We start from the raw sequence: 23,716 nt of genomic DNA, 5'->3' as shown, positions 1-23,716 counted from the left end.
AAGTTTAGCTCTACTTTTAGTTTAATGACTAAATAACCCTTGGAAGTTCTTCGGCATTAGTTTACTGTCTATTTCAAAAGCACATCTCATGATCGTATTCACATGCCTTTCTTTCGTTTAAAACACATATAACTATGATTGTTGATTCCATAGCATATTTTTGTGGGATTACTATTATAAATGAATAGAGTAGCTTATAGATAGAATTAATATCCTCGATTTCTAAATTTTACAAAGCTTGAATATTTAGGATTATTATATCCTAGTTTTCTAGATAGAATTATTATATCCTAGGTTTCTAAATCTTAAAGAGCTTTAACATTCAAGATAAAACAAAGTTATAACAAATCTTTAACCAACTTAAAGAACTTTGAGGGTTGTGATTTTCTTACTACAATTTTGGCACACTCAACAATTAAAATAAGATCATACTTCAAAAAGAGAGTAGGTGGATGGTGGTGGAAACCAAGATACACTAGGGTTTGATTTCATGCTTCTAGATTCCAAAGAGTGACAAGAATCCAAATGAGCTATGGTGTCCTTTAGTTTTTCTTGTGCATTTTTTGTTTGGTAGAGATTACCCTTTAATCAATCACAAAAGGAGAAAATCTTACACGTATCTCAAGTTAAGGTCATGTTAAAAATTAGTTAATGAGGGGGAATGCTACCTAGCATGTGACAACCTTGACAAAGTAAATCTAGATTCTTCTAGAAGTGCATACATTTACTAGAACTCACGAGAGAAAAGGAAAAAAGTAGCCTATAGCAATGCTTGATCTACTTTAGGACAGCATGTTTGCACATGTTTATAGAGACGTACTCTGTGTTTGGCCTACAATCATGGTTGGACATATTGAAAGATAAGTACTTTGTGGTTGGACTACTACGAGAGAGAACTAAGAGAAAATTACAATGGTTTAACATGGATCTTTAAAATTAGGATTTAAATTGGTTTTTAAAGATTGAGCAAAAGTTTTAATAAACAAGACCTCATTGGTATTATAAAGGGTGGTAAGCTTGGTTTCAAAAAGAAGTAGGAGGGTAAATGCTTGCAAAAAAAACATCTTACACCGTTGATATATTAACGTGACGTGCATCACTAGATGGGCACATTCTAATGTGAAAATAATGTAGAGCAATTGTCAAAGAATACTCTCGAAGGTATCTCGGGTCAAAAAAAACTAACACTAGGCAGCAACATATTTTATTTTAATTTTTAAAAAGAATACTAGTGATGCATGAAAAAGAGAGAAAAAAGAAGAATACTTTGCGTTTTCTTACAAAAAAAAGAGAGTAGTAGTAAAGTGATGTTGATTTGGAACGTCATTAATTAATATCTTGATTTTAAGTGGCCCTAGATGCTTGCCGCGTGCATGATTGAGCATGGGGGCCGGCCACTTTTCATGACGCATGCCAATCTCCAAAGGTTCCCCAAAAAAAAACACACACACACACACACATTAGCACGCCAGTGCGTGTCCTTATTTGAGCCTTGAAAAGGGAAATTTACTATTGCAAAAAAGGTTCTAATATACCAAATATAAAAAGTGCTTGTTCAAAATTACCCTCTCCCCATGGTGATGATGTGAGATTTGGGGGGGGGGGGGGGGATTATAGACCAAATACAAAAAGTGCTAATTATCCACTCTTTTTCAAGTTCAACCCATGTTGAAAACGATTAAGGGGAAAACTATCCACAACACTCTCATCCAACATCATTTATTAGCAATACCTTCTAGTGGGTTAGTTACACTCACACTCAGTTTTGTGTGAATTTGAAGGGCAAGCCACATTCATGTGCTTGTCAATAGCTGTTGATTCGGGTCTTCATTGTAATTTTTTTATGGGAGGTCAAGTGCCTCAAGACTAACCCCATGTATCCTAGCCAGAAACAAGACTTAAAGCCCAAAACATGCTTACTTGTACCCACAACTCTTCCTAGGAAAAATGATATCAATCACCCTTATAATGTGGGCCAAAGTTTAAAGACTACAGAATATTTTCAACCCATGTAGGTAGGAGAACTTACTGTAAGAAACTGGTAGCCACATAATTACAAGGACATAATTGAAAAATTATGGCTACACAACAACACGCATTGTTATCAAGTCTACACTTTTGCAAAATTACTTGCTAGTCAAATGGAAGCCTTTGAAAGTCTTATCAAAGAACTCTTTGCAATCTTTTATAAAGTTGTGAATAGATCTCTTTCCATCACCCTTGTTTTGACAAGTTAACCTTGCCTTCAAGATACTTCAATTACCTAATTGCATGTAGTAATCAAAGGAAGACTTTTTCAAGCACCCCATTGATTAGACTTAAATGGAAATGCAACATAAGTGGTTTGGTAGATGTTTTTCTTATATAGAAGTGAAAATCATTTGAAATATTTACCCTAGAAGGCATGAAGTGTTTTTTCAATTGTTTCACCTTTCACTCCTCTTAGTGCTTGATGGTACATTTTTTCCCCTAGGAGGCTCAAAGTGTCTTTTTTTATTGTTTATCCCTTCACTCCTAGTGCATGATGATACATTTTTTAGGTTTTTTCTTTCCAAAAACAAATCTCTCAAAATAGCCCATCAATATTTAGAGGGCATTATAAAACTAATCTTGCAAGAACATGGGAATAAGATTAGCCCCTATTGTTTTCTTGTGTAATCTTGGAAATAAGATTAGCCCCCTACTTTTTTCTTGTGTAGGTTTCCATCCACACGCTCTAACTAGGCCATAGTATTAGTCTTAACTTGGGAATTATAAAGGCAAAACTATGAATGCACAATGCTGGAACACAACATTGTTAATGCAGATAACATATCCAGTAAGATGCTCACAAATTTGTAAGATGCTCACAAATTTTCTATGACGACAAAGAAATGAGTAATCATAGTATCAGTAAATAACCACGTAATGAGGTAGAGGTGAATTGTGGTTAGGCAAGGGTAATGCTAAAATTTACCAAAAAGCCAAGGGTTTAGATATTGAGACAAAGGATTGGGCAAAAATAACTACATTTATATAAATATCTAAGATGATGTCACCTAAGAAATGAGCTTGATACATAAAGAATATGTAGATGTAATTGTTGCTAAGGTGACCCCAAACTCAAGAGGGTGGACTTATTGTAGGCACTAAATCACTCTTGTGTTTGATGAAAGGCCCATTGAATAGCAAAAGTGTGGCATGAAACCTAAACCATGGAAAGTTGAAAAAGAAACTTGATTTTTGTTCGACAACATTAGGCTATTTTCAAATGTGATATTCATCTCAAAGATAGAATATTAGACAAGTTGGTTATGATCAATACCTTTGCCAAGTTTCTACATCATTCCTTCACCATTTTTTAATATGATTTCTACACCTTAGATGTGGCTTCATCTCAAATAGATTAGGCAAGTTTTTAGCATTGCAAGGAATTGTGTGTAGCACTCATGCCCCCATAAGGGCATCTTTCTTGTGTAAAAAGATGTGACGGGTCACATTTAGTCTCTCACAATTGCATCTGTAATGTCCATCACAAGTCATTACTAAAATGGATATACAACTACCAACATTTCTTAGATGAAATCGTTCTTGGGATTGGAAATTTATAGAGAACATTCATTAAAAAATCGTCTATTATTTTCTCCCTCATGAAACTCAATGTTGAATTATAATGGTCAAATGAGCAACAACAACAAGAATTTCTCTCTCAAAGAAAAATCCACAAGGAACCCCATCTTGCATACCTCAAATAGGTCATCGGAGTTATGTATATATGTTAATACTTGAGTGCTATCATTGATGCAAATCTTACACAACTTGTAGGGATCACCAATACTTCCATGAATTATGCAAGTTCAATGTTAGAAAAGATGTTAACGAAACCCAATAAGGTCACACCATGTATTATCAAGTTAGATGTTAAAACGACTTGAAGGGATTACGAACAGTCCCACATGTATTATGAAAGTTAGATGTTAGCAAAGATGTTAACATGTTGAAGGGATCACCAACACTCCCACATTTATTATGCAAGTTAGATGTTAGCAAAGATATTAACAAAACCCAATAAGGTCACACGATGATCAAGTGAATTGCACTATTAAAGGTGTGTTTTTTGGCATCACTTTTAACCATTTTACATGAATCTCAGAGCACTCTTGCATCTCATCACCAAGATAATGATCAAGGTCTCATCAACTTATTGTATGCTACTATTGCAAGAGTCAAACACGATGCAAGTAACCTTCAAACATGGTGTAATTTTGTAAATTAGATACCTTGCTTTGATGGCTTGTAATGAGATATACAAGGTATAGAATGTCGTTACACATCTCGTGGCAAACGTATAAGTGATCTTCAAACATGCTGTACTTTTTTATTTTTTATTTTGGTATGGAGTCAATATATTGCCAAAAGAATAGGTAACTGCATAGAAGTATAGACCCAAGTTCAAAACCCAGTTACAACCATAGAGGTAAACCCAAAAAGAGATATACCAGACACAACCAGCCACTAAGCGACAGAACCCTACCGATTACATATGTTTGAGGAGGTTAACCAAAATGATTGCCCAATTATGAAGGTGAGGTTTAGAAGGGGTTACGTGACCTCAATAATTTTGTGTAACAAGACATATACAAGGTCGTGACACTTCTAGTCACTGCCCACCCATGGGGTGCAATCGACTGTGTAAAAAAGAAAACTTTAATACAAAGTACCAACAATACAGGAACACACAAAACCATAGTGAGCGTATATGGTGGTATCAACAACAAAGAGGCTTTGATCAGCAGGCTAGCCATTTTTGAGTTGGGGTTTTGTGGGTGATTCACTAGTGCAATTGAAGCTAGAGTCGTGCTGCTGGATCACAAGGAAGGATGACTTCATCTCTCCACCAGCACTTGCAAGAGCATCACCCACAAGACCCAACTCAGTGTTTTCAAGGTGCCTCTCCATGGTGGCTGTTACCGCTAGTGTAGTGTGCCCCCTTCCCAGCAAAATTAGTGAGAAATCACTGGATTTAGCAATAGCAAGCACTGCCTCTGTGGGGTGGCCATACATGTGCTCCTCATAGTATACAGGTTGCCATGAGTTGTCTCCTGCCTCCTCTGTAAACGACTTAACGGAAGCTAAGCTCTCTTCATCAAGCTTCTCATCATCCTGATTAGTGCAATCGTCTATGTTAATCACATGATTAAGCTGGCCTTGGTCTCCATTAGGTCTAAACCTAAGGACCCATAGTTGTACATTCGGGTGCTCTGCAAGCCTGCTCCCAAATGCTAAAGCCTCTCTGTCATCTGGCCCTCCAAAGAAGACAACTGCAACTTTATGAGGGGTGGTGGTTTCTGAGAGCTGGTCTGACCCCCAAAGCCCCCTGTCTACAAGTACACCCACAGAGCAAGGTGCATGCTGCATAACCCTCTGATTAACTGCCCTAAACACAGGATTAATGTGCTCAGTTGTGCCATTTTCCTTCTGGTAGAAATTGTACGGCAAGATGATGATGGTGGCCCTCTTCTCGGCCGCCAAGCTGCACACATCATAGTGCATGTTGGAGAGCTCCGAAACTGTGCTTAGAAGCCTGACAGGGACTTTAGAGATCCGGCCATATGCCTCGAATGCAATGAGGATGTTGTCTTCATGGGTGGAGGCATGTCTTTTGCCAACCTCATTCATTGCTCTGCTTAAAGTCATGATAGAGGAGGTTCTATCTGATAACTCAATCAAATGCATGGCAAAGATCTTGAGAGATCTCTTCTTTGACGTGGCCCTACATGCCTCCACTAAGTTTAGCAGAGCTGGTATGCTCCTTCTACCATGGATGCATGCCAGAATGCGAAGCTGGTCCTTCTTCATACAGCTGCCCTCAAGCTTGCGATTGATGTAAGGAACTGGGTTTCTTGCCGGTTTGTACAATGCCATCACTGCTGGCGTCGTAAAGAACATCAAGAACAGGCACATCAACACTAGGATGGCAAAGGTCTGATCATCAAACACCTGCAGCCAGTCATAGGAGGATTAAAACATAAGTCATTTAGCATATGCAGTAGACTGGCACAGCCTTTTCAACTTGAACTTGGGAAAATGAGGATCAATTAGCAAAGAGTTTTAACTCTAAACACAAAGCTTACTCACCCCAAGGTCCTTTCCAATGTTCAAGACGATGAGCTCCACGAGTCCCTTGGTGTTCATCAGAAACCCGAATGCAAAAGCCTCGCGCAATGGCAATTTTAGAGATAATGCGACCACTACAGTGGCAGCAATTTTACCAATGCCAGCAGTAAGAATAAGGAGAACAAGAAAACCGAAGGCTTTGGCACTGTTGATGCTCCCTAGGTTAGTCTTCAACCCGCTAGAAGCAAAGAAAAGAGGCAGCATTAGCACAGTCACAAAGTCCTCAAACTTCTCAATGAGCATCTGGGCAAAGGTCCCCTCCTTGGGCACAATCAAGCCAAACACAAAGGCCCCAAATAGAGGGTGTATGCCAATGGCATCCGTTGTAAACCCAGCTAGTAACACCCCCATCATAGTGACACATACATAGATCTCACTCACTGTCTCTTGCCCATCAACTCTATGTGCTATCCATTCCATGAATCTCTTTGCTATGAAGAGCATGAAGAGAACAAACCCCATACCACATAGGAGTACATATGCAGGAGTTGCAGGGCTTGTGCTAGGGCCAGATATGGCCACCCCAACTGCAAGGAGTATCCATGCACATACATCATTCATGGCGGCAGCCGGGATTACCATCTTGCCGAGCTCTGTGGTGAGCAATTTCCTCTCTGCCATTATCCTCACTAGCACAGGGAATGCAGTGATGGATAATGGAACACCCATGAAAACAACCAAGGGGGCAAATTTTGCTCCTACAGAGAATGATTCATGCATAAGACTTGCGATGCCAACTCCACCTATGAAAGGTAAACTTATGCCTGATAAGGCTATGATGACGGCAACTTTTCCACTCTTCCTGATCTCTTTCAAATCAAGCTCCAAGCCAACCATGAATAAGAAAAACAGCAAACCCAGAGTGGCTATGGTATCAATGAGAGTCAGGCTGTTTTTCGGAAAGATCGCGTCAAGGTAAGTTTTGTTTCTGCCCAAACCAGATGGCCCAAGAATTACTCCTCCCTGAAAAAAAACAATCAAACACACAAGTATTGACATATTGATGAATTCACAATAGTGGCATTTAAATGATGCATAGAAAATTTGAAGCTTTTGCCATCTTTTGAATGCTGACTCACAATGATTTCTGCTAGAACTCGTGGTTGCCGTAATGGTTTGAAGAAGAATGCCATGGCTCTGGTGAGAAGAAGCACAATGGCAACTTGTATGATGAGGAGGGGCAATGCAAATTTGATTGGGTCGTCACCTTGCAAGACACCATTGGAGACTGCCTCCCGGACAGGATAACAAGGGATGGTGGAGTTAGGAGCCATGTTTTCTTCTCTCACTTGGGCCAATGCAATGGGGTGTGAGTGAGAGTGTGTGTGTGTGTGTGTGAGAGAGAGAGAGAGAGAGAGAGACTACACCAAGAAGCTGCTATATTTTCAAGAAAATATAGTACTTTGAGAGAGAGACTATCTAAAACAACATGACAACGTGAAGTATAAGTGACTGCAATAGCTACACGAACAGTCACAAAATTGTTGGAATTAATTAAGATTCAAATTAGATATGATAGGAGAGCAAAAGCCCGCCTGATAACATTAAAAATAGGAGATTCCCTGCAATGCAGAAAATGATTCTGTGAGCAAATTATTGGATATATTTAAGTAGTAATATAGCACATTTGATGTATTCAAGGGGTACAATGATTAGTAAGGGGGGTACTGAATGTATGAGCAGGTGTGTGTGCGATTATTGAGTGTAAGGGAGATCCTAGATAGAGATATATATAGCAAAGCCTACCATCTATCCATCACTAAGGGCTGACTGGTCGGTGGATCGTGAAGACGAATCATCACGCACTACTAGATGCTGACCAGTCTGTTACTTGAGAGCACACAAAAAAAAAAAAAGTGACTCTCTAGATCTTTCATGGTGGTGGATCTGTCTCAGAAAAGAGAGGGATTTGCAGACGATCGGACAAGAGATTGAGAGTAGACTGTACAATACAGGCAAAAAACTACTAGCCGCAGTTCAAATAAGGTTCAAAATGCGAACATATTGTCCTATGACAGCAGCCATACCGTTGATTGATCGATCAAGCAAGAAAATGTGCAAGGGTGAGAGCAACAATTGATGGGTGACAACGCGCGCGCGCGCGCGCACCCACCCTCACCCTCTCTCTATCCCGCAGCTTAGCCACAGTTTCTTCTCTATCTACTCCCCCGTCTTAGGCGCTCTCTCTCTCTCTCTCTCTCTCTCTCGTGCCCACGCACCTTTTCCTTTGGCCATTATCATGGAGCTGCTCCGGCCCACATAGATACGCCATATCGAAATGCCCAGAGACGCAAGATTGAAAGATACTTGTTTTCATAGTCCCCACCAACCATTCTCAAAACATAAAGCTACCAACGGATTTGGTGTCCACCACCCAAAGCGCTCATATCTAAGCTTATTAGCTTAAATTTTTCAAGCTTTTTTTTTTTCCAAATAGGGGCATGTAATGACCGAAAAATCAAAATCGATTAATTAATAAGGGGTACTTGGGATAACCTTTGTTAATAGTTTTTTTTATTAAACGCTGTAACCGTTGAAGTCGTTGAGGCCTCTTCTGTCTCCACCATCATTAGCTCAACACAGTGTTAGGCCGCCTTCATTAGAACGATACGGTTACTCATCATTTTGTGCAAATCTGTCTCTCCGTCTCTAGTACGACCATGTCGGCCTCTGCAGGCTCGCTGAGGATTCATTCTTTTGATATTGACAAAATGCTATTGATTGCGTTGTTAATTCATTCTAGTTATAATTAATTTCAAGCTTTCCCTTCATCTTCTATAGAATTAATGATCATGAGTTGCAATTTGCATTCTTCTCTTCCAATTCATCTAATTGTGTACTGAATTGCAAGATTATGGCGGCCTCTGCGTATTCACTGAAAAAGCCAACTCCATTGGATTTTTCTTCATGTCGAAAAAAAAATTCGTATGGTGACGGATTTTCAATCGCCTTTGATGATCCATAGATATGATTTTTCGATTGATTAGGAGCCAATAGGGGTAGTAAGTCCTAGATATTGCCTTTCCATCTATTGAGCTCTCAATTTACCCACTCTCCCGATGATGCCATGCATCACATTTGCAACCTTTCTCTAGGATTCATATGTCTATCCCTTGCTCTTCAACCTGTTGATGGCCTCTTTTTTAAGGAGTATTGTACGATTCCTCCCTAGCCCCTCAAGATCTCCAGTTTCTTCCCCTGTAATCAATTCCCTTTTCAGAACAATAAAAGATCTTGTTTCTACCTGTTTTGACCTGCAGAGAGAAAATATTCTAGAGAGAGGTAACTCAGTTTTTAGATATCTTTGGATGGAAAAATATCCTTTCTTATTAGACTAAATTCCCCTGAAACAGAAATTCAAAAAGAACTTTCCAATGTGCAATTGGAATTAATTGAAATAGGTAAAAAGGACCTTATCCTAAGGGTCCAGATTTTTTAAAAATTTTGGATTAAGGTTCCTATGGACCAATAAGATTAATCCAAATATAGGGAAGAGATAAATTGAAGAATAATAAAAAAATCCCCCAAAAATGAGTAAATACTCACATAAGATGAAGAGTTGACTAAGGACAAGGTTTATTAGTTAAAAAAGAAGAGATATTTAGAGGAAATGATGCATTTTTGACACCTCAGTGTTGGAAATTCCTCTCATGAAGGAGGTGCCTATTTCACATGTGTGGATGAATTTTAAACTCACAAATAATGAGATATTTTTATCTCTCCTCTCTCCTCTTTCAACTAGATCCAAATAGTAAGCTAAACTGACCTAAAAATGGTCAAAAAGTGACCAAACTGATCTGAAAAATTCTAGAATCAATTTGCTTGGTTAGAGGCTCAATTTTTCCTATAAATAGAAGCCTCCCCCTTTGTAAAAGCTTAATGGTGTTAATGCACTGTTACTCTACTTCTGTCTTGAGCCATTTAACATTGAATTTCTTGATAATTCAATTGTTTTTTGGCCTAATCCTCTCCAAGTGAATTTGGTGGCCACTCTTGCTGCAAACAAGAGTAGAACCCTCAATCCTTCAAGCCAAAGGAAAGCTTACAAGCTCCATGTAAGCTTAATTCTTACTTATTGTGAATTTTTAAATCTATGGTTTTCTCAAATTTTATGCTTTCTAAATGTTAAATTAAAATCTGATGCTATGCCTTGATGAAAAGGCCATCCCCTTCTCTTCTTTACAATTCAGCCCTTCTCAATCCTAGAAAGCTTAATTAAAAGATTGATTAAACTCTTTTCATTGTTTACTCTCTTGATTTTTGGAAAATGGAGTAGATTAGAGATATTAGAATTCAAATTGGATTAATTCAAGCCATAAATTGAATGATGAAATTGAGAAATGGTTAGCCATACAAAGGAGGTTATGGCAAAATTTTCTTAAATTTTGTGGAGCTAAAGTTTATCATTAGGTTATTCTAAAAGAGTAATTCCCTCCATTTGTGCATTCTAAAAGATTTATTTTTATATCAAAAGTTCTATACAGACATGTAATTGACATTGAGTAGATAGAACTGTGCAATATAGAATAGAGACATGAGAGAGACCAACCCACGAGATATTCTTTAATATTAGCTTAGACTCTCAAGAATACAATAATCTAACATCTATTGATCTCCTAACTGGCAAAACAACATCCGGAGAGTTCCCCCACTTTTGCCTTCTTACATCCAGTCGGGTACTACCCGTTTGTAAGAGGTTGTTACAAAACAAGAAGGCTTAGCACATGATAAGTTTGTTACAAAAAGGGAAGAAGTCTAGGTGGCGGCCAAATGGGCTGATTGGTTGCCAACACTTGGCGGTCACGGTGGATACTTCTTTAGCAAGCGAAGTCCACTTTTTGCTGGTTTTCTACTAAAAATTTTTCGGATCTAGACTATTTCGTGACATGCTGTCTACTTACAGCTTGTTCCACCCTCCTTTCTCGTGTTCAAGCTAGGTAGTGGTGCCCCCTAATATGAATTATATTGTCCGGTCTTGGCTATATCTAGGCTTGTAAGCTCTTTTCTGGCTGCTCACCCATGCATGGCAAGCCTTGTTCTTTCTCATCAGCTCTTTTGAACTGCACATCAATGGGCCATGCATCGGGATACTTGGACTTGGCTCTCTCCATTGCAACCACCGCCATGTAAGGCTACAAAGGCGAGGCTCTCTTCCAGATAGATAGCATCATCTTCAAGAATGGTCTATTCTGGTTCTCTTGGCCAAGCTTCTTCTGCCTCGGCTCCACTTCCACCCGTAGGGTGGTATTCCAGACTGATCTGATCTTGAAGTCTCCTTTTCTTTGTCTGCCCTTTGATTAAGCCGTTGTGCCTTCTCACCCAGATCCGCGAGTCATAACATTTTGCTGCTTCCTCGCACAGCTCTAGATCTAGGGGAAGGGCTTTGGCCTTGTCCTGCCACTTTAGGTGCTTCCAACTTATTCATGAATTCGGCTATATCTTCCAAGTTGGAAGGCCTTCCTAGTTGGAAGGCCTCATGGTGCCCGCTTTTGCTGTGCAAAGTGCATTAACTGCTGTATGCATTTATTAAGATCCTTCTCTTTCCAGGTGCTCATGCTCTTCTGGCCTAACTCCTTTTTTCATGGTGTCAATTTGTTGGGATTTTTTCTTGATGTCAGTGTTTGCAGTCATCAATGCCACATTCAACTCATTGACACCCGTTTTTCCTCCTTTGTCTCTAGTCACCCTTGTGGGTGTGGGTGCTTCTACCTCTTTCTTCAGTGATTGAATGGTCTTGCCATCCTGCTTTTGTTGTTCCTTGATGAGCGCTTCTAGTTCCTCCACCTGGACATGTAGAGCTATTTCATCATTTAATTGCTCTTCGAACTTCTTTGTGGTGGCCGCCCATGCATGTTCCTTTAGTTCATTCCTTGGGATAAGTCCAGTATAGAGTTGGTTCATAGCACTCTCTATTTTTCTTTTCCATCTATTTCAACTACCGGCTTTTTTCCTTCTCCTTTCAGGATTGCAAATTTCTTCTACCATGTGAGTTCCATGCCTCCACTTCCTAATGCAGCTCTTTATTCTCTTTGTGCATTCCTTCAGTCCTGATGTGCTACCTCTAGTGTTGTTGCCCGCTTCTTTTTCAACTCCAATCAAGGCAGGTGTCTCAACAAGCACCTTTCCTAGTTCCACGCGTGAGGATGGATCCGGATCCATCTATCCAGATCCTCTGTCTAGATTTTGGTCTCTTGACTGGTGAGGAGTTATTTATTTGCAGGAAGGTGTGGATGCCTCCATCACTAATTTTAGCTTTTCCAAGTAAGCCCCCCCACAACTCCTTAAGGTCTTCCACCACATGATTCTCCCACTACTCCATCTTCTCCGTGTCCAGATCATAAACTTATGGATACTCCTCGGCATCTAGTACTACGAGCCATGCCTCTACCTTCACCAATTCTACTTTATCCTTGTCTGCCCTATTATGGACATCCATTGTGATCTTCAAGTGCTATTCTCGGATCTAGGCGACATGTGCTTCCATGTTTGTTTGCCTTTCCATGGCCTTGTTTAAATCATCTTGCATTTGATTGCAGGGCTTCCTTGTCCCTTTTGGCCATGTGTTTCTTCATCTCTTCCGTCTCCTGCTTCAGTCCTTTGTTGGCATGTTTTGTTGGCATAATGGAGCTCCTTAAGCTGCCTTTGCACGTCATCCACTTAGCTAGCTTTTTCCCTCCTTCTACGCAGTTGTTCCTGCAATGGTTCATGTTAGCTCATCAAGTTCTGCAAGGCTTTTGTGCTCTTGGCATATGCGGCATCCTTCTCCTTGATGATAGATTGCAGCTTTGTCATCTCTTTGAGCGCATCATTCATGCACCGTTGCACATAATTCAAGGATCCTTGCACCAAGTCCATCTCTATAGATTCTAAAAACTAGACTGGCTCGTCACCATTGGGGTCGATATGGGCACTGAGAACTCTAGCTCTACTACCGGGGCTACACTTCTAAGTATATCGTTGCAGTGGGGGCGGTTGCCTCCAACTATGTCTGCTCTAGCTCCTGGGTCAACAACACAGATCTGCCTAGCATGTCCAGATCCTCCTTCATTTGTTGCCCACTTGGCACCTCAGCTCCTCCGCTAGATTGCAGTTGTTCCTGCAATGGTTCATGTTAGCTCATCAAGTCCTGCAAGGCTTTTGTGCTCTTAGCATATGCGGCATCCTTGTCCTTGATGATAGATTGCAGCTTTGTCATCTCTTTGACCGCATCATTCATGCACCGTTGCACATAATTCAAGGATCCTTACACCAAGTCCATCTCTATAGATTCTAAAAACTAGACTGGCTCGTCACCATCGGGGTCGAAATGGGCACTGAGAACTCTAGCTACTACGGGGGCTACACTTCTAGGTATATCGTTACAGTGGGGGCGGTTGCCTCCAACTATGTCTGCTCTAGCTCCTGGGTCAACAACATAGATTTGCCTAGCATGTCCAGATCCTCCTTCATTTGCTGACTTGGCACCTCAGCTCCTCCGCTAGAACGCTCCTTTGAGGTTTTTCCCTTCTTGGTGTTGGCTTTCTCCTCCCCAAATTCAAATAACGTCTTCTTTCCCTATCCTGAGGTGGTCAGTTCCTAAGTCCTTCCTTTCAGATTTTCTTGGGGCATTTACTTTAGAACCCTCATCCTTTTCCTTCTTTGCTCTAGGTTGAGCCTTTCCTTTGAAAAGTGCGTTGAGGTACGACCCAATTTTTGTCTTTGTGTTTGGCTTAGTGAGCTTCCCAATCTGTTCCTTGAGATTATGGTAGAGCACTTCTGCCCATGCCACCCTTGTGCCTGCTTCTATAGCCTTCACCATGCCAAATATCTTTCAGGACATGTAGTAGGGTTTGTGGGTGAGATTTATCATCTCCACGACAAACCTCATTTACTTCTGTCTTTCCTCATCAGTTGTTCCAGTTATCTTTTATTCTTTGTCTTTTCCTTCCAGTTATCTTTTATTCTTTGTCTTTTCCTTCCAGTGGGCTGAATTTTGCCTTGAGGTCATCATCTTCATCTGGTTTACCTTCTTTGGCTTTTCCTTCCAGAGCGGGTTGAATTCTACCTTTAGGTCATCATCTTCAAATCATTTAATTTTAACTTTGCCTTTTGCTGATAGGTAGAACACCTCTGCCACATATAAGGTGTTGAACTCTCTCTTCTCTCGTAAGGGAAGAGTAATGATGTTGGAACGCTCAAGCTATTCTAGCCGTTCTCGTGTTCTAAAGTTATGTTGGAGCTCCTCCCCGGGGAAGTTTTGCAAACTCCTTCACGCCCATCTTTTCTAGCCACTCAGCATGTTTGTCTACTTCCTTGTACTACAGAGTGAATGACATGTATTCAAACTCCACCATCTTGTCAGGTAATAGATAGCTAGGGTTTGGTGAGAGAAGGCAAGGATAACAACAAATCTAAGCAATGAGAGGGTAGGTAGCACAGCAAAGCAGAGTGTGAGGAATACAGTTTTTGTATAATGGAAACATGCAAACCAAGCATTCGAGTCAGAAAGTGCAATGTCTCCCGATTGTTGTTGTCGTAGTGCACGCCTCCCCTTGGTACGACCATAATTGCTTGATATTTTCATGATTTTTCCCAATCCTTTTCAAATTTTGTTTATCAGTGCCTCTATTGCATAAGCCCACGAGGTCATTTATAATTGGCTTGGGACCTCGTTGGGCCTGTCCTTTGGCCCCCTCAGGCCTCATTCTTCGACTTATAGGCAACTCGATAAGGACCTCGTTGGGCCTCTTCTCTGGTCCTCATGCCTCATTCTTGGACTCATAGAGGCGACTTGAAAGGAACCTCTCTGGGCCTCTCCCCGGCCCTCATGCTACATTCTTTTTAATATTTTTATTCATACAATATTTCAAGGCAACATACAACAATTGATGTATTTGAAATTGGCCAATTACTCACCATTCTAAATTCATTAGGTCGTCTCCCGATGATGGATTCGGATCTGGACATCCTGGCCCTCCATTCGGATTCTTGTCTCACCTCAGATTGCATGACTAGGACTTCTCGATTGTATCTTTGGCCAAACCACTCTCTGTCTACTTCGAAGAGTGACAACAAGTCAGGATTCTCTCTCAGGATCTGCTCTTCTTCATCATCTTCCACTCCTTCCAAGTAGTTTAGTTCCTTTGCATGCAATGGTCGGTTGGCCAAGCTAATCTTATCCTTTCATGCAAGACAAAGATTCTTACCTTCTTCTTTCTGTTCCGGATTGCAATCCTATTAGTTTCCCAATTGTGTTTGATTTTTTCACTCTTGAACCATGGTCTTCCCAACAACATGGGATTTGCTCCTGTAATTTCAGTCATCTTCAAGACTATGAATACAATAGTGAACATACATCTTGCTACTCTAATTTTTTCTCCTCTCATGATTCTAACTGGTCGAACCCTCTGTTGATCAGCCATTTTGATCTGGAACGGTATAGGATGCATTTTTGTGATTCCTAGCTTCTTAGCTAGGCTATCTGATATTATGTGAACTCTACATCCTCCATCCAGGATGACTCGTGACACCGTCTGTCCTCTTATTTTTAGTCACTTCCAAAACAATTCTGTCATAGTCCCGAGCTATTTCCACATTTCTACATTCTGCAACCATCTTCTCCCTTTTCTGACTTGGCATAATTTGGCTTCTGCTCATCCTTCCTTCTTCCTTATTGTTATCTTTCTCCTTTTCCAGACCTTCCCTTGCCAATTCTTTTAGACTCTCTTCAGATCCTTTTCCACTTCCTTTTCTAAGATGCTTTTACTGCTCTAGGTTGTTGTAGGTACTAGTTGGCACTCTTGCATCCCTTCTTGAGTCATCTTCACACTGCCTAGTGGCTCTTTGTCTCTTGCAATGTTTTGTCTCTTCTTGACCAGGCTTGTACTATCCGGATTAATGCCAGCATGCTCATTTTGAAGTGGGATTTCCTGCATCGTCTGCACCATTCCTCCTTGCACACCTCCTTGCACACTCTACACAAGTTTAGTGATTAGTTTTTTAACCACTTACTGCCCTTCCCACTATTTTGGCTTCTACTTTTCTTTTGAATCAGCATCCCTGTGCCTGTCTCACAGTCTTGACAGATCCTTGCGACTTTGTCACACTGCCATTACTACTGGTGGCGCCTCTTGATTCTCCACTATCCATACATCCAATATCATCATATTTACTACTTGCATCTCGTGTTGTGTCTGCCTCCCTTTGCAAGCTTGCTTTTGTAATTCTTACTGATGATGTTGTAGTATGGGACATTTCATTTGCTTATGCCTAGGATTGCTACAATAGTAGCATATTAATCCAACTCCTCTTTGTATGAATCTTCCACCTCCTCCTCTTCCATAAGGTCTATTGTTTTGCTGTCCAGTGGTGACTTGATTGTTGACGGCTGAAATCTGTGCCGATGCTGTTGTCTTTCTATTGCCCTCGGGTTTCTGTTGTTCTGAGTGTTGTAAAAGCATGAATTAGTGGTGTTGTTTCTCTTATTGCAAATAGTACACGGTTTCTCTGAGGTTTTCATTCTTATAAAAGCATGTAGATGGATGGTTCCACAATCATAATATGAATATCATTTGATTTGTGCAATATCTCCCTCTTGTGGTCTCTCTCTCTCTCTCTCTCTCTCTCTCTCTCTCTCTCTCTCTCTCTCTCTCTCTCTCTCTCTCTTCATCATTGTCATGGAGTTAAATTCATCACTCTTCTTGAACCCTCATATCTCTCCTACACTCACATAGCTTGACCTCTAAATCTAGTGGATACACCAACATGGTATCAAAGCTAGGGTGAACCACCATTATCATGATTCATTTTGTTCTACGACCTACCAATATTGCTACCACCACCATCATCATCATCATGTCTATGTTTTCATGTTGTTGCCACCATACATCATAGCTGCATTTTTCTGAGTAGCAGCCTCAGCCTCAACCTCTAGCCTCGCCAACACAGTTGCTCCTCCACCGCATGCATAGCAGCTTGTTGGAGCTCTCCTGAATGCTGGCCACACATGTTTCAGGTTGCCTTCATCATCGACCACATCTACACTAAACACATCAGTCTTTTTTTGTTCTCACTTCACAAATCAGAGGTAGAAAGCTTCCAATTTCAAAATTAATCTTTTATCTTTAAAAGACATGTTCACATGGGGCTCTCTGTAGGCCTACTATCTCCTAAATTTTCATAGGCATTATCATGGGTCACTAGTAGCGAGTACCTCATCCTCAATGGGGATGCATTCTTTGCTGCCGACATGGGCTTTCATGGTGAGACGTTTGTGACCATCATCATCAATTCACATCCTTCAAGTCATGGCAACATTGAAACGTCGTTTTGCAAGAAAGCAAATCTTCATTGACAAAGCATCAGGAAGTTGTTTCACTTCGAAAACTTTATCTATTTCCCAGTAGTAGTCATGGGTTCTCTACTCGGGATGTCTCCCCATAATCTAATATTTTGTAGTCATCATAGGTTCTTTGTCCGAGAATTCCCCAAAAATCTTAATATTTTGGATTTATTTTTGTAAATCCTTGTTTTTATAAAATTCTTGGCTCCTTTTTATCTTACTTTCCCTACTTAGAGCCAGGGGGTTGTCTATGGATATACCAATATAGGTGCTGTGAAATGGTCAAGCTCTTGTATCAAGTCTGACATTAGAATTCAAGGGCTGGCGTCATTGTGTTCTTTTGTATCACATGATTATAGTCTAAGAGTCCAAATCATCATACTAAAGGTTAAGCTCTTATATCAAGCCTAACATGCGAATTTTAGGTGTTAGCATCATTTTCTTCTTTTGTATCAGTCTAAGAGTCCAAATGATCATATTGAAGGTCTCTCTCTTAGATGACACTTCGAAGGGGGGTTTGTTAGATATTTCAAATTCTAGTAAGTGTCCAGTGGTGTTGGATATTTCAGAGTCTAGGAATTGTCCACCAGTGGTGTGTGAACACTCTTAGTGTAAGCACCTCTTTAGGGTGTGAACATCCCTTATTAAGATCTAGGTCAAAAGATGAGGCTTGATGCCTATAAAAGCATGTACTTGGGTGGTTCCATAATCACAATATGAATATCATTTGAGTTGTGCAACATCTCTCTCTCTCTCTCTCTCTCTCTCTCTCTCTCTCTTCACCATTGTCATGGATTGAGCTTCATCTCTCTCCTTGAACCATCACCTCCTATAGTCATATCATGAAAATTTTTCACCCTCCATAGCTTAAGCTTTAGATCCTATGGATACCACCGAATTGGGGACTTCCCAATCTGGCTCAAATAATGTTTTTTGGCTCTTGTTTCTATACTTGCTTATTTGCTACTATACTTCTTCCTAATTTGCTAATGTACTTGCTATTATTTTGCTACTATGTTCACTACTCCCCACAATGCACCAGTAGTAGCAAACATATAAATAAATTACTATATACCAAGTAATCTATGTCCAAATATACCATATCAATGCCACCTATATCAATGAAAACTCCTATTTCACTACCTGATCATGAGATAAATACATAATCATCAATTTCATTTCATGTATTTTTATGAAATCAAAGCCAGCTTCTCATTTGTGCGTCACATGGTTGTTCTCATTTTTTATTTAGGGTCAAGATGGCATGATCCACTTCTTACTAACCCATCACCTCCTCAACATCTAGATCTTAAAATATGCATTTGAATGAAGTACTAATTGTATAACATACCACCAATCTTTTGGTCAAGATGGAACACAACCTATGAAAATAATAATGTAAAATGTGCATGAGGACTTGTATAGGAGACCTTCAATATAATTACATATGCATTCCTAGAGTAAGTATATATCTATTCATAATGTTGAGGTAGAACTAATGTATCTTGCCATAATCATGTGGATGTTCTTATTGTTTCTTGAGTACCACTACATACTATCTCGACCTCAAAGATAAACACATTAAATATCTATGGGATATCTTGAATAGTTGTATAATTGTTGAGAAGTGTGGTGCCATAGAGCACATGTAGAGGTAGGGAGTGAGTAGGTGAGCATGAAGCCATATGGAAAAAGTGGATTATCCCACATGCATGAAGAAAGAAAAGATGTACTCTACCCATATCAAAGCGGTCATTTTGAAGCAATGGAAGTATAAGCACATCTAAAGCTTCTCTATGAGTGCAAGTTAATCTACCTTGAAACCTAATTAGCTTGTGATCATCACTTTGTTTCACATAATCTCATCATGATCATGCTTAGGCATCATCCACCTTAGGATTAAGTTAATCATGTGTCATTAGTGTGTGTTTAGTGTGTCATTAGTCTAATTAGCCCCTTGTAGAAGGTACCATAAATCTTAACATGGTATCAAATCTTTCCCTCTCTCCTTGAGCTCTCTACTAGCACATAATCTCATCATGATCATGCTTAGGCATCATCCACCTTAGGATTAAGTTAATCATGTGTCATTAGTGTGTGTTTAGTGTGTCATTAGTCTAATTAGCCCCTTGTAGAAGGTACCATAAATCTTAACATGGTATCAAATCTTTCCCTCTCTCCTTGAGCTCTCTACTAGCACTTTCTTAGTATTATCTCTCACTATTTACATCATTAGTGGTTCTAATCTATCTTATCCATTTCTCCCCTCTTATGGTTAGAGTTTGAGCTCTTCATTCTCCCATTTTCCTTCATCATTTCTCAAGCCAATTTAGGGGCTCCATTGTTACACTATGGCTAACTTCCAACTCAAAGGAATGGAGCTATTTCACCACCAGACGACAAGAATTTTGCAAAATTGTGTCAAGTATTCTTTAGCTTCATTCACTGTGTGTACTTTGAATTGGGGAAAGCCCCTTTAGGAGCTAGTTAGAAATATCAAGATGAGTCTACAACTCGAATTTGATAGCATTTCATCCATTGAGTTGGTCATAGCAAAGCAGAAAACTAGTCGACATCTTTAGGGAAAATAAGCTTGTTTTTGGAGTTTTTAGTTAAATTTTTCTACATAGGCCTCTTCTACACTTCAAGAACAACATCCTCATGCAAAAATCCCCTTCAATGTCTGATTCCACAAGCTTAATTTGAGCCTCCACTCTCTTGACTGCTTAATCAGCATGATTAAGTGGTATGATTAAGAGTAATCATGATAAGTATGATTACTCTTAACTAGTATGATTAACAATAATCAAGATAAGTAACAAACAACTAGTAAAAATTGGGTGCAATTTCATTTATTGTGTTTACACATCAAAAGAATTAACTTTGTATTGGAGTTATCCTGAGGAAGCTCTAGAAGCAAAAATTAAAAATTGGAAGCACACGCACTACTTGCATTTCATCTTATTTAAAGCACCCACATTTGCTAAGTTGTACAAGAATAGACACTGCCAATTGAAGCATCATAAGCTCATTGCTAAGACCTTCTCATTATGACAACATCAACTTGTATTTCATCTTGTTTAAAGCACCCACATTTGCTAAGTTGTACAAGAATAGACACTGCGCCAATTGAAGCATCATAAGCTCATTGCTAAGACCTTCTCATTATGGCAACATCAACAAGCATCACTTTGCATGTAGAGAAGTTCAATGGGAAAGGGTTCCACATGTGGGCTACACAAATGAAGTACAATCTAATGTATAAGAAAATTTCAAAAATCATTAAGGAAAATGTGTCGAATAAACCAAGTGAAGGGTGGGTTGAAAAAGATGAGCAAGCATTTTCACTCATTGGTTAACACCTAGGCACTAGTCTTATTCATCACATTGACTCTAGATACATGGGATACATTGAATCTTGTGTTTGGAGCTAAGGAAAAGAACCAAGAAATTCATTTAAAGATTGAGTTGTATGGTCTAGAAATTAACTTTAATGAATCTTTGGCTTAGTTTATAAGTAAAATGAAAAGCATCATGGCCTAGTTAGATGCTAAGATTGGAGATAAAGATAATCTTAAAAAGCTTGCCAAAGGAATACAATGCATTTGTCACAACCCTGAAGAATCTACCAAAGCCAACATTTGATGGATGTGTCTCTTTTAACAAGGAGAGAATTAAAAGGAAGCAACCCTAGCACCATTGAGCATGCATTGTTCAACAAAAGCAATGTGAAGTGTCACAATTGTGGCATGAAAGGACACTTTCAAAATGAATGTAGGTTCAAAGACAAGCCAAAGTGTAATCATGCAACAAGTTCTGGAACAAAGAAGAAGATTGCAAATTGAAGAAAAGCAAAGGCAACTTTATGGGGGCTACTTCGACCATCAAGTACGAAGAGATCCCTAGAGATTAGCTCTTCTAAAGAGCAAGGAGTCCAGCACCATCCATCTGTTGTGCAGAAGAGGGGTCACCATAAGAGTAGACACCTATCTTATCATTTCATCTTTTTTATTGTGTGTATCTACCCGCCGACCACCTGTTGAGAGTAGCTAGTTGAGCACCCAGGGGGGGTAATGTTTGTTGTAACTCACATCTGACCACCTTAAGTAGCCCAGAGATATGGCACCAAGGGGGGATGTTGAGAAGTGTGATGCCATAGAGCACATGTAGAGGCAGGGAGTGAGTAGGTGAGCATGAAACCATATGGTAAAAGTGGATTATACCACATGCATGGAGAAAGAAAAGATGTACTCTAGTACCCATATAAAAAGGGGTTATTTTTAAGCAATGGAAGTATAAGCACATCTCAAGCTTCTCTATGAGTGTAAGTTAATCTATCTTGCAACCTAATTAGCGTGCATGATCATCACTTTGTTTCACATACTCTCATAATGATCATGCTTAAGCATCATCCACCTTATGATGAATAAGTTAATCATGTGTCATTAGTGTGTGCTTAGTGTGTCATTAGTCTAATTAGCCCCTTGTAGGAGGTACCATAAATCTTAATAATAATATTACTAACAAAAATGTTAATACCCCTTCTATTGACTCAACTCCCTTGCTCAAAACTTGCCATTGAAACCACAATCATGCATGCTTCTCTTAAAGTCCATGCTTGCAGTCCATGTTTCTCTTAAACCATTGTCATTAAACCACAATCATGCATGTTTCTCTTAAAGCCCATGTTCATAGTCCAAAAATGTCTCCCTTTAACTACATTGCATCAATAATTTTTATATATTACAAAAAAATGCAATATAACATATGTATGACAATAAACATAAAAACGTGAAACCCACTCCTATATAGGTAAAAAAAGTTACATCCCCTTTGCATTAGCACCTCTCGAAGCCATTAAATGTTGGGAGTTGAAGCGGCTATGTGCTCTTTTGGTAGCTCTTCTCTCTTCATTCCTTGTATTTTTTATGTCCTCATATCTCTCAATCCTTTTTTCCACGATCAGCAAATTGTTATTGAGAAAAAATGTATTTAACATCATGGATTCATTCATCTTTTCAAATTTCATGTTCCCTTGTGGTACTTATGATACCATTCATCATTGTCCTAATTACTTCATTGTTGTGGCATGGCAGGGTCTATTTAAGTGAGGTATTCAAAGATTCTAATAAGCTAATATTCTTTCATAAGTATAAGAATAAATGAGAAAGCATACTGAATCACTTGGTGCATTTAAAAAAGGAATGCATCATCCACATTAAAACACCATTCACACAACATTTTATTTTCAAAATGTATGTGATACATCATGTCACCATAACCAGCTATATGGGCAATGATGTAGACATCAAACCAAATGGATTAATACCATCCATACCTAATCCAAGCTAGAAGTTATAGATCTTCTCTTTGAACTTTAGTCATTCATGGTTTGTATGTTTCCACGGTGATGAATCCGCAAGAACCATTGAATTATAATTCACATGTGATGTCATTATCTCCAGATTAGATTTACATGCCATGCCATTAGCTCCATAATATATTCACACCAAAATATGTGTTGGATATCTTTTGAGGTGTTTTTCCACCTTGCAAGTCCTTTATATTCTCCCCACACTTTAGGCATTGCTCTACATCGGCATGGACACCACCAAAGAGTATAAAATCATTGTTGCTACATATGCATGTATCCTAATATATTCCTTACTAAATAGGGAATACAATTCCTTCACCCCCTTTTGGCATCAAGCTATTTGATGAGATCATATTCTTAGTGATCCTAATTGGTAAGATAGTTTTAGCACATATTTAAAGTGTAAGATGGGATCTTATAAAATAGGCTTGTGATGGTATTATTTATCCATCCCTCAGTGTATTAAAAGTTAAATAACTCCAAATATGGCTAAAGAGTGGAGCATAAGCACCCATAAATACTTGATATTTTCTTTTTTATTTGTGATTTGATCTTTTGGGATGCCTTCTTTGGCCCCATGTTCAAAAAATTCCTTTATTTTCTCTTCCACACGTCATCCTCTTCTACCTTCAGCATATTTATTGGAAATTCAAGGAGAGGACTTGGAGGAGTCTTCATACACTCTACGTGCGACACCTATACCCCTTTCTCAAACAACCGACCAATGGAATGTTATGCTTCCATAGCACACAATTCTCTTCTATAGGTCTTCTTTGCATTCTTTTCCTAAGATCAATCATTAGGGGTAGACTTTTTTGACATCCTAAGGATGGGATACAAACACTTATGTGATATTACATATGTTG

The 23,716-nt window shown here is 39.3% G+C and overlaps 1 protein-coding gene across 1 annotated transcript; it reads right to left on the bottom strand.

Moving 5' to 3' along the window:
- Nucleotides 1-4,388: 4,388 nt before the first annotated feature.
- LOC147624313 (cation/H(+) antiporter 19-like) lies at nucleotides 4,389-8,357 on the bottom strand. Its single transcript, XM_086819300.1, has 3 exons — nucleotides 7,236-8,357; nucleotides 6,118-7,119; nucleotides 4,389-5,979 (listed from the first exon to the last, which is right to left on the bottom strand). Exons 1-3 carry the CDS (start codon nucleotides 7,428-7,430, stop codon nucleotides 4,777-4,779), a joined length of 2,400 nt encoding a protein of 799 aa, XP_086675426.1. The 5' UTR covers nucleotides 7,431-8,357; the 3' UTR covers nucleotides 4,389-4,776.
- Nucleotides 8,358-23,716: the final 15,359 nt, after the last annotated feature.

Source organism: Cibotium barometz, chromosome 25 (assembly GCF_041138505.1).
Source record: "Cibotium barometz isolate CiBa-2024 chromosome 25, ASM4113850v1, whole genome shotgun sequence".
In the NCBI taxonomy this organism is placed as follows: Eukaryota; Viridiplantae; Streptophyta; class Polypodiopsida; order Cyatheales; family Cibotiaceae; genus Cibotium; species Cibotium barometz.
This window is presented reverse-complemented; position numbering and strand designations above follow the sequence as displayed.

Bases quoted from the DNA above. Each gene is read 5' to 3' on its own strand.
- LOC147624313 (XM_086819300.1), bottom strand. From the start codon at position 7,430: ATGGCTCCTAACTCCACCATCCCTTGTTATCCTGTCCGGGAGGCAGTC. The intron at 7,120-7,235 runs GTGAGTCAGCAT...GTTTTTTTTCAG, and splicing joins GAGTTCTAGCAGAAATCATT to GGAGGAGTAATTCTTGGGCC. The intron at 5,980-6,117 runs GTGAGTAAGCTT...GACTGGCTGCAG, and splicing joins ACATTGGAAAGGACCTTGGG to GTGTTTGATGATCAGACCTT.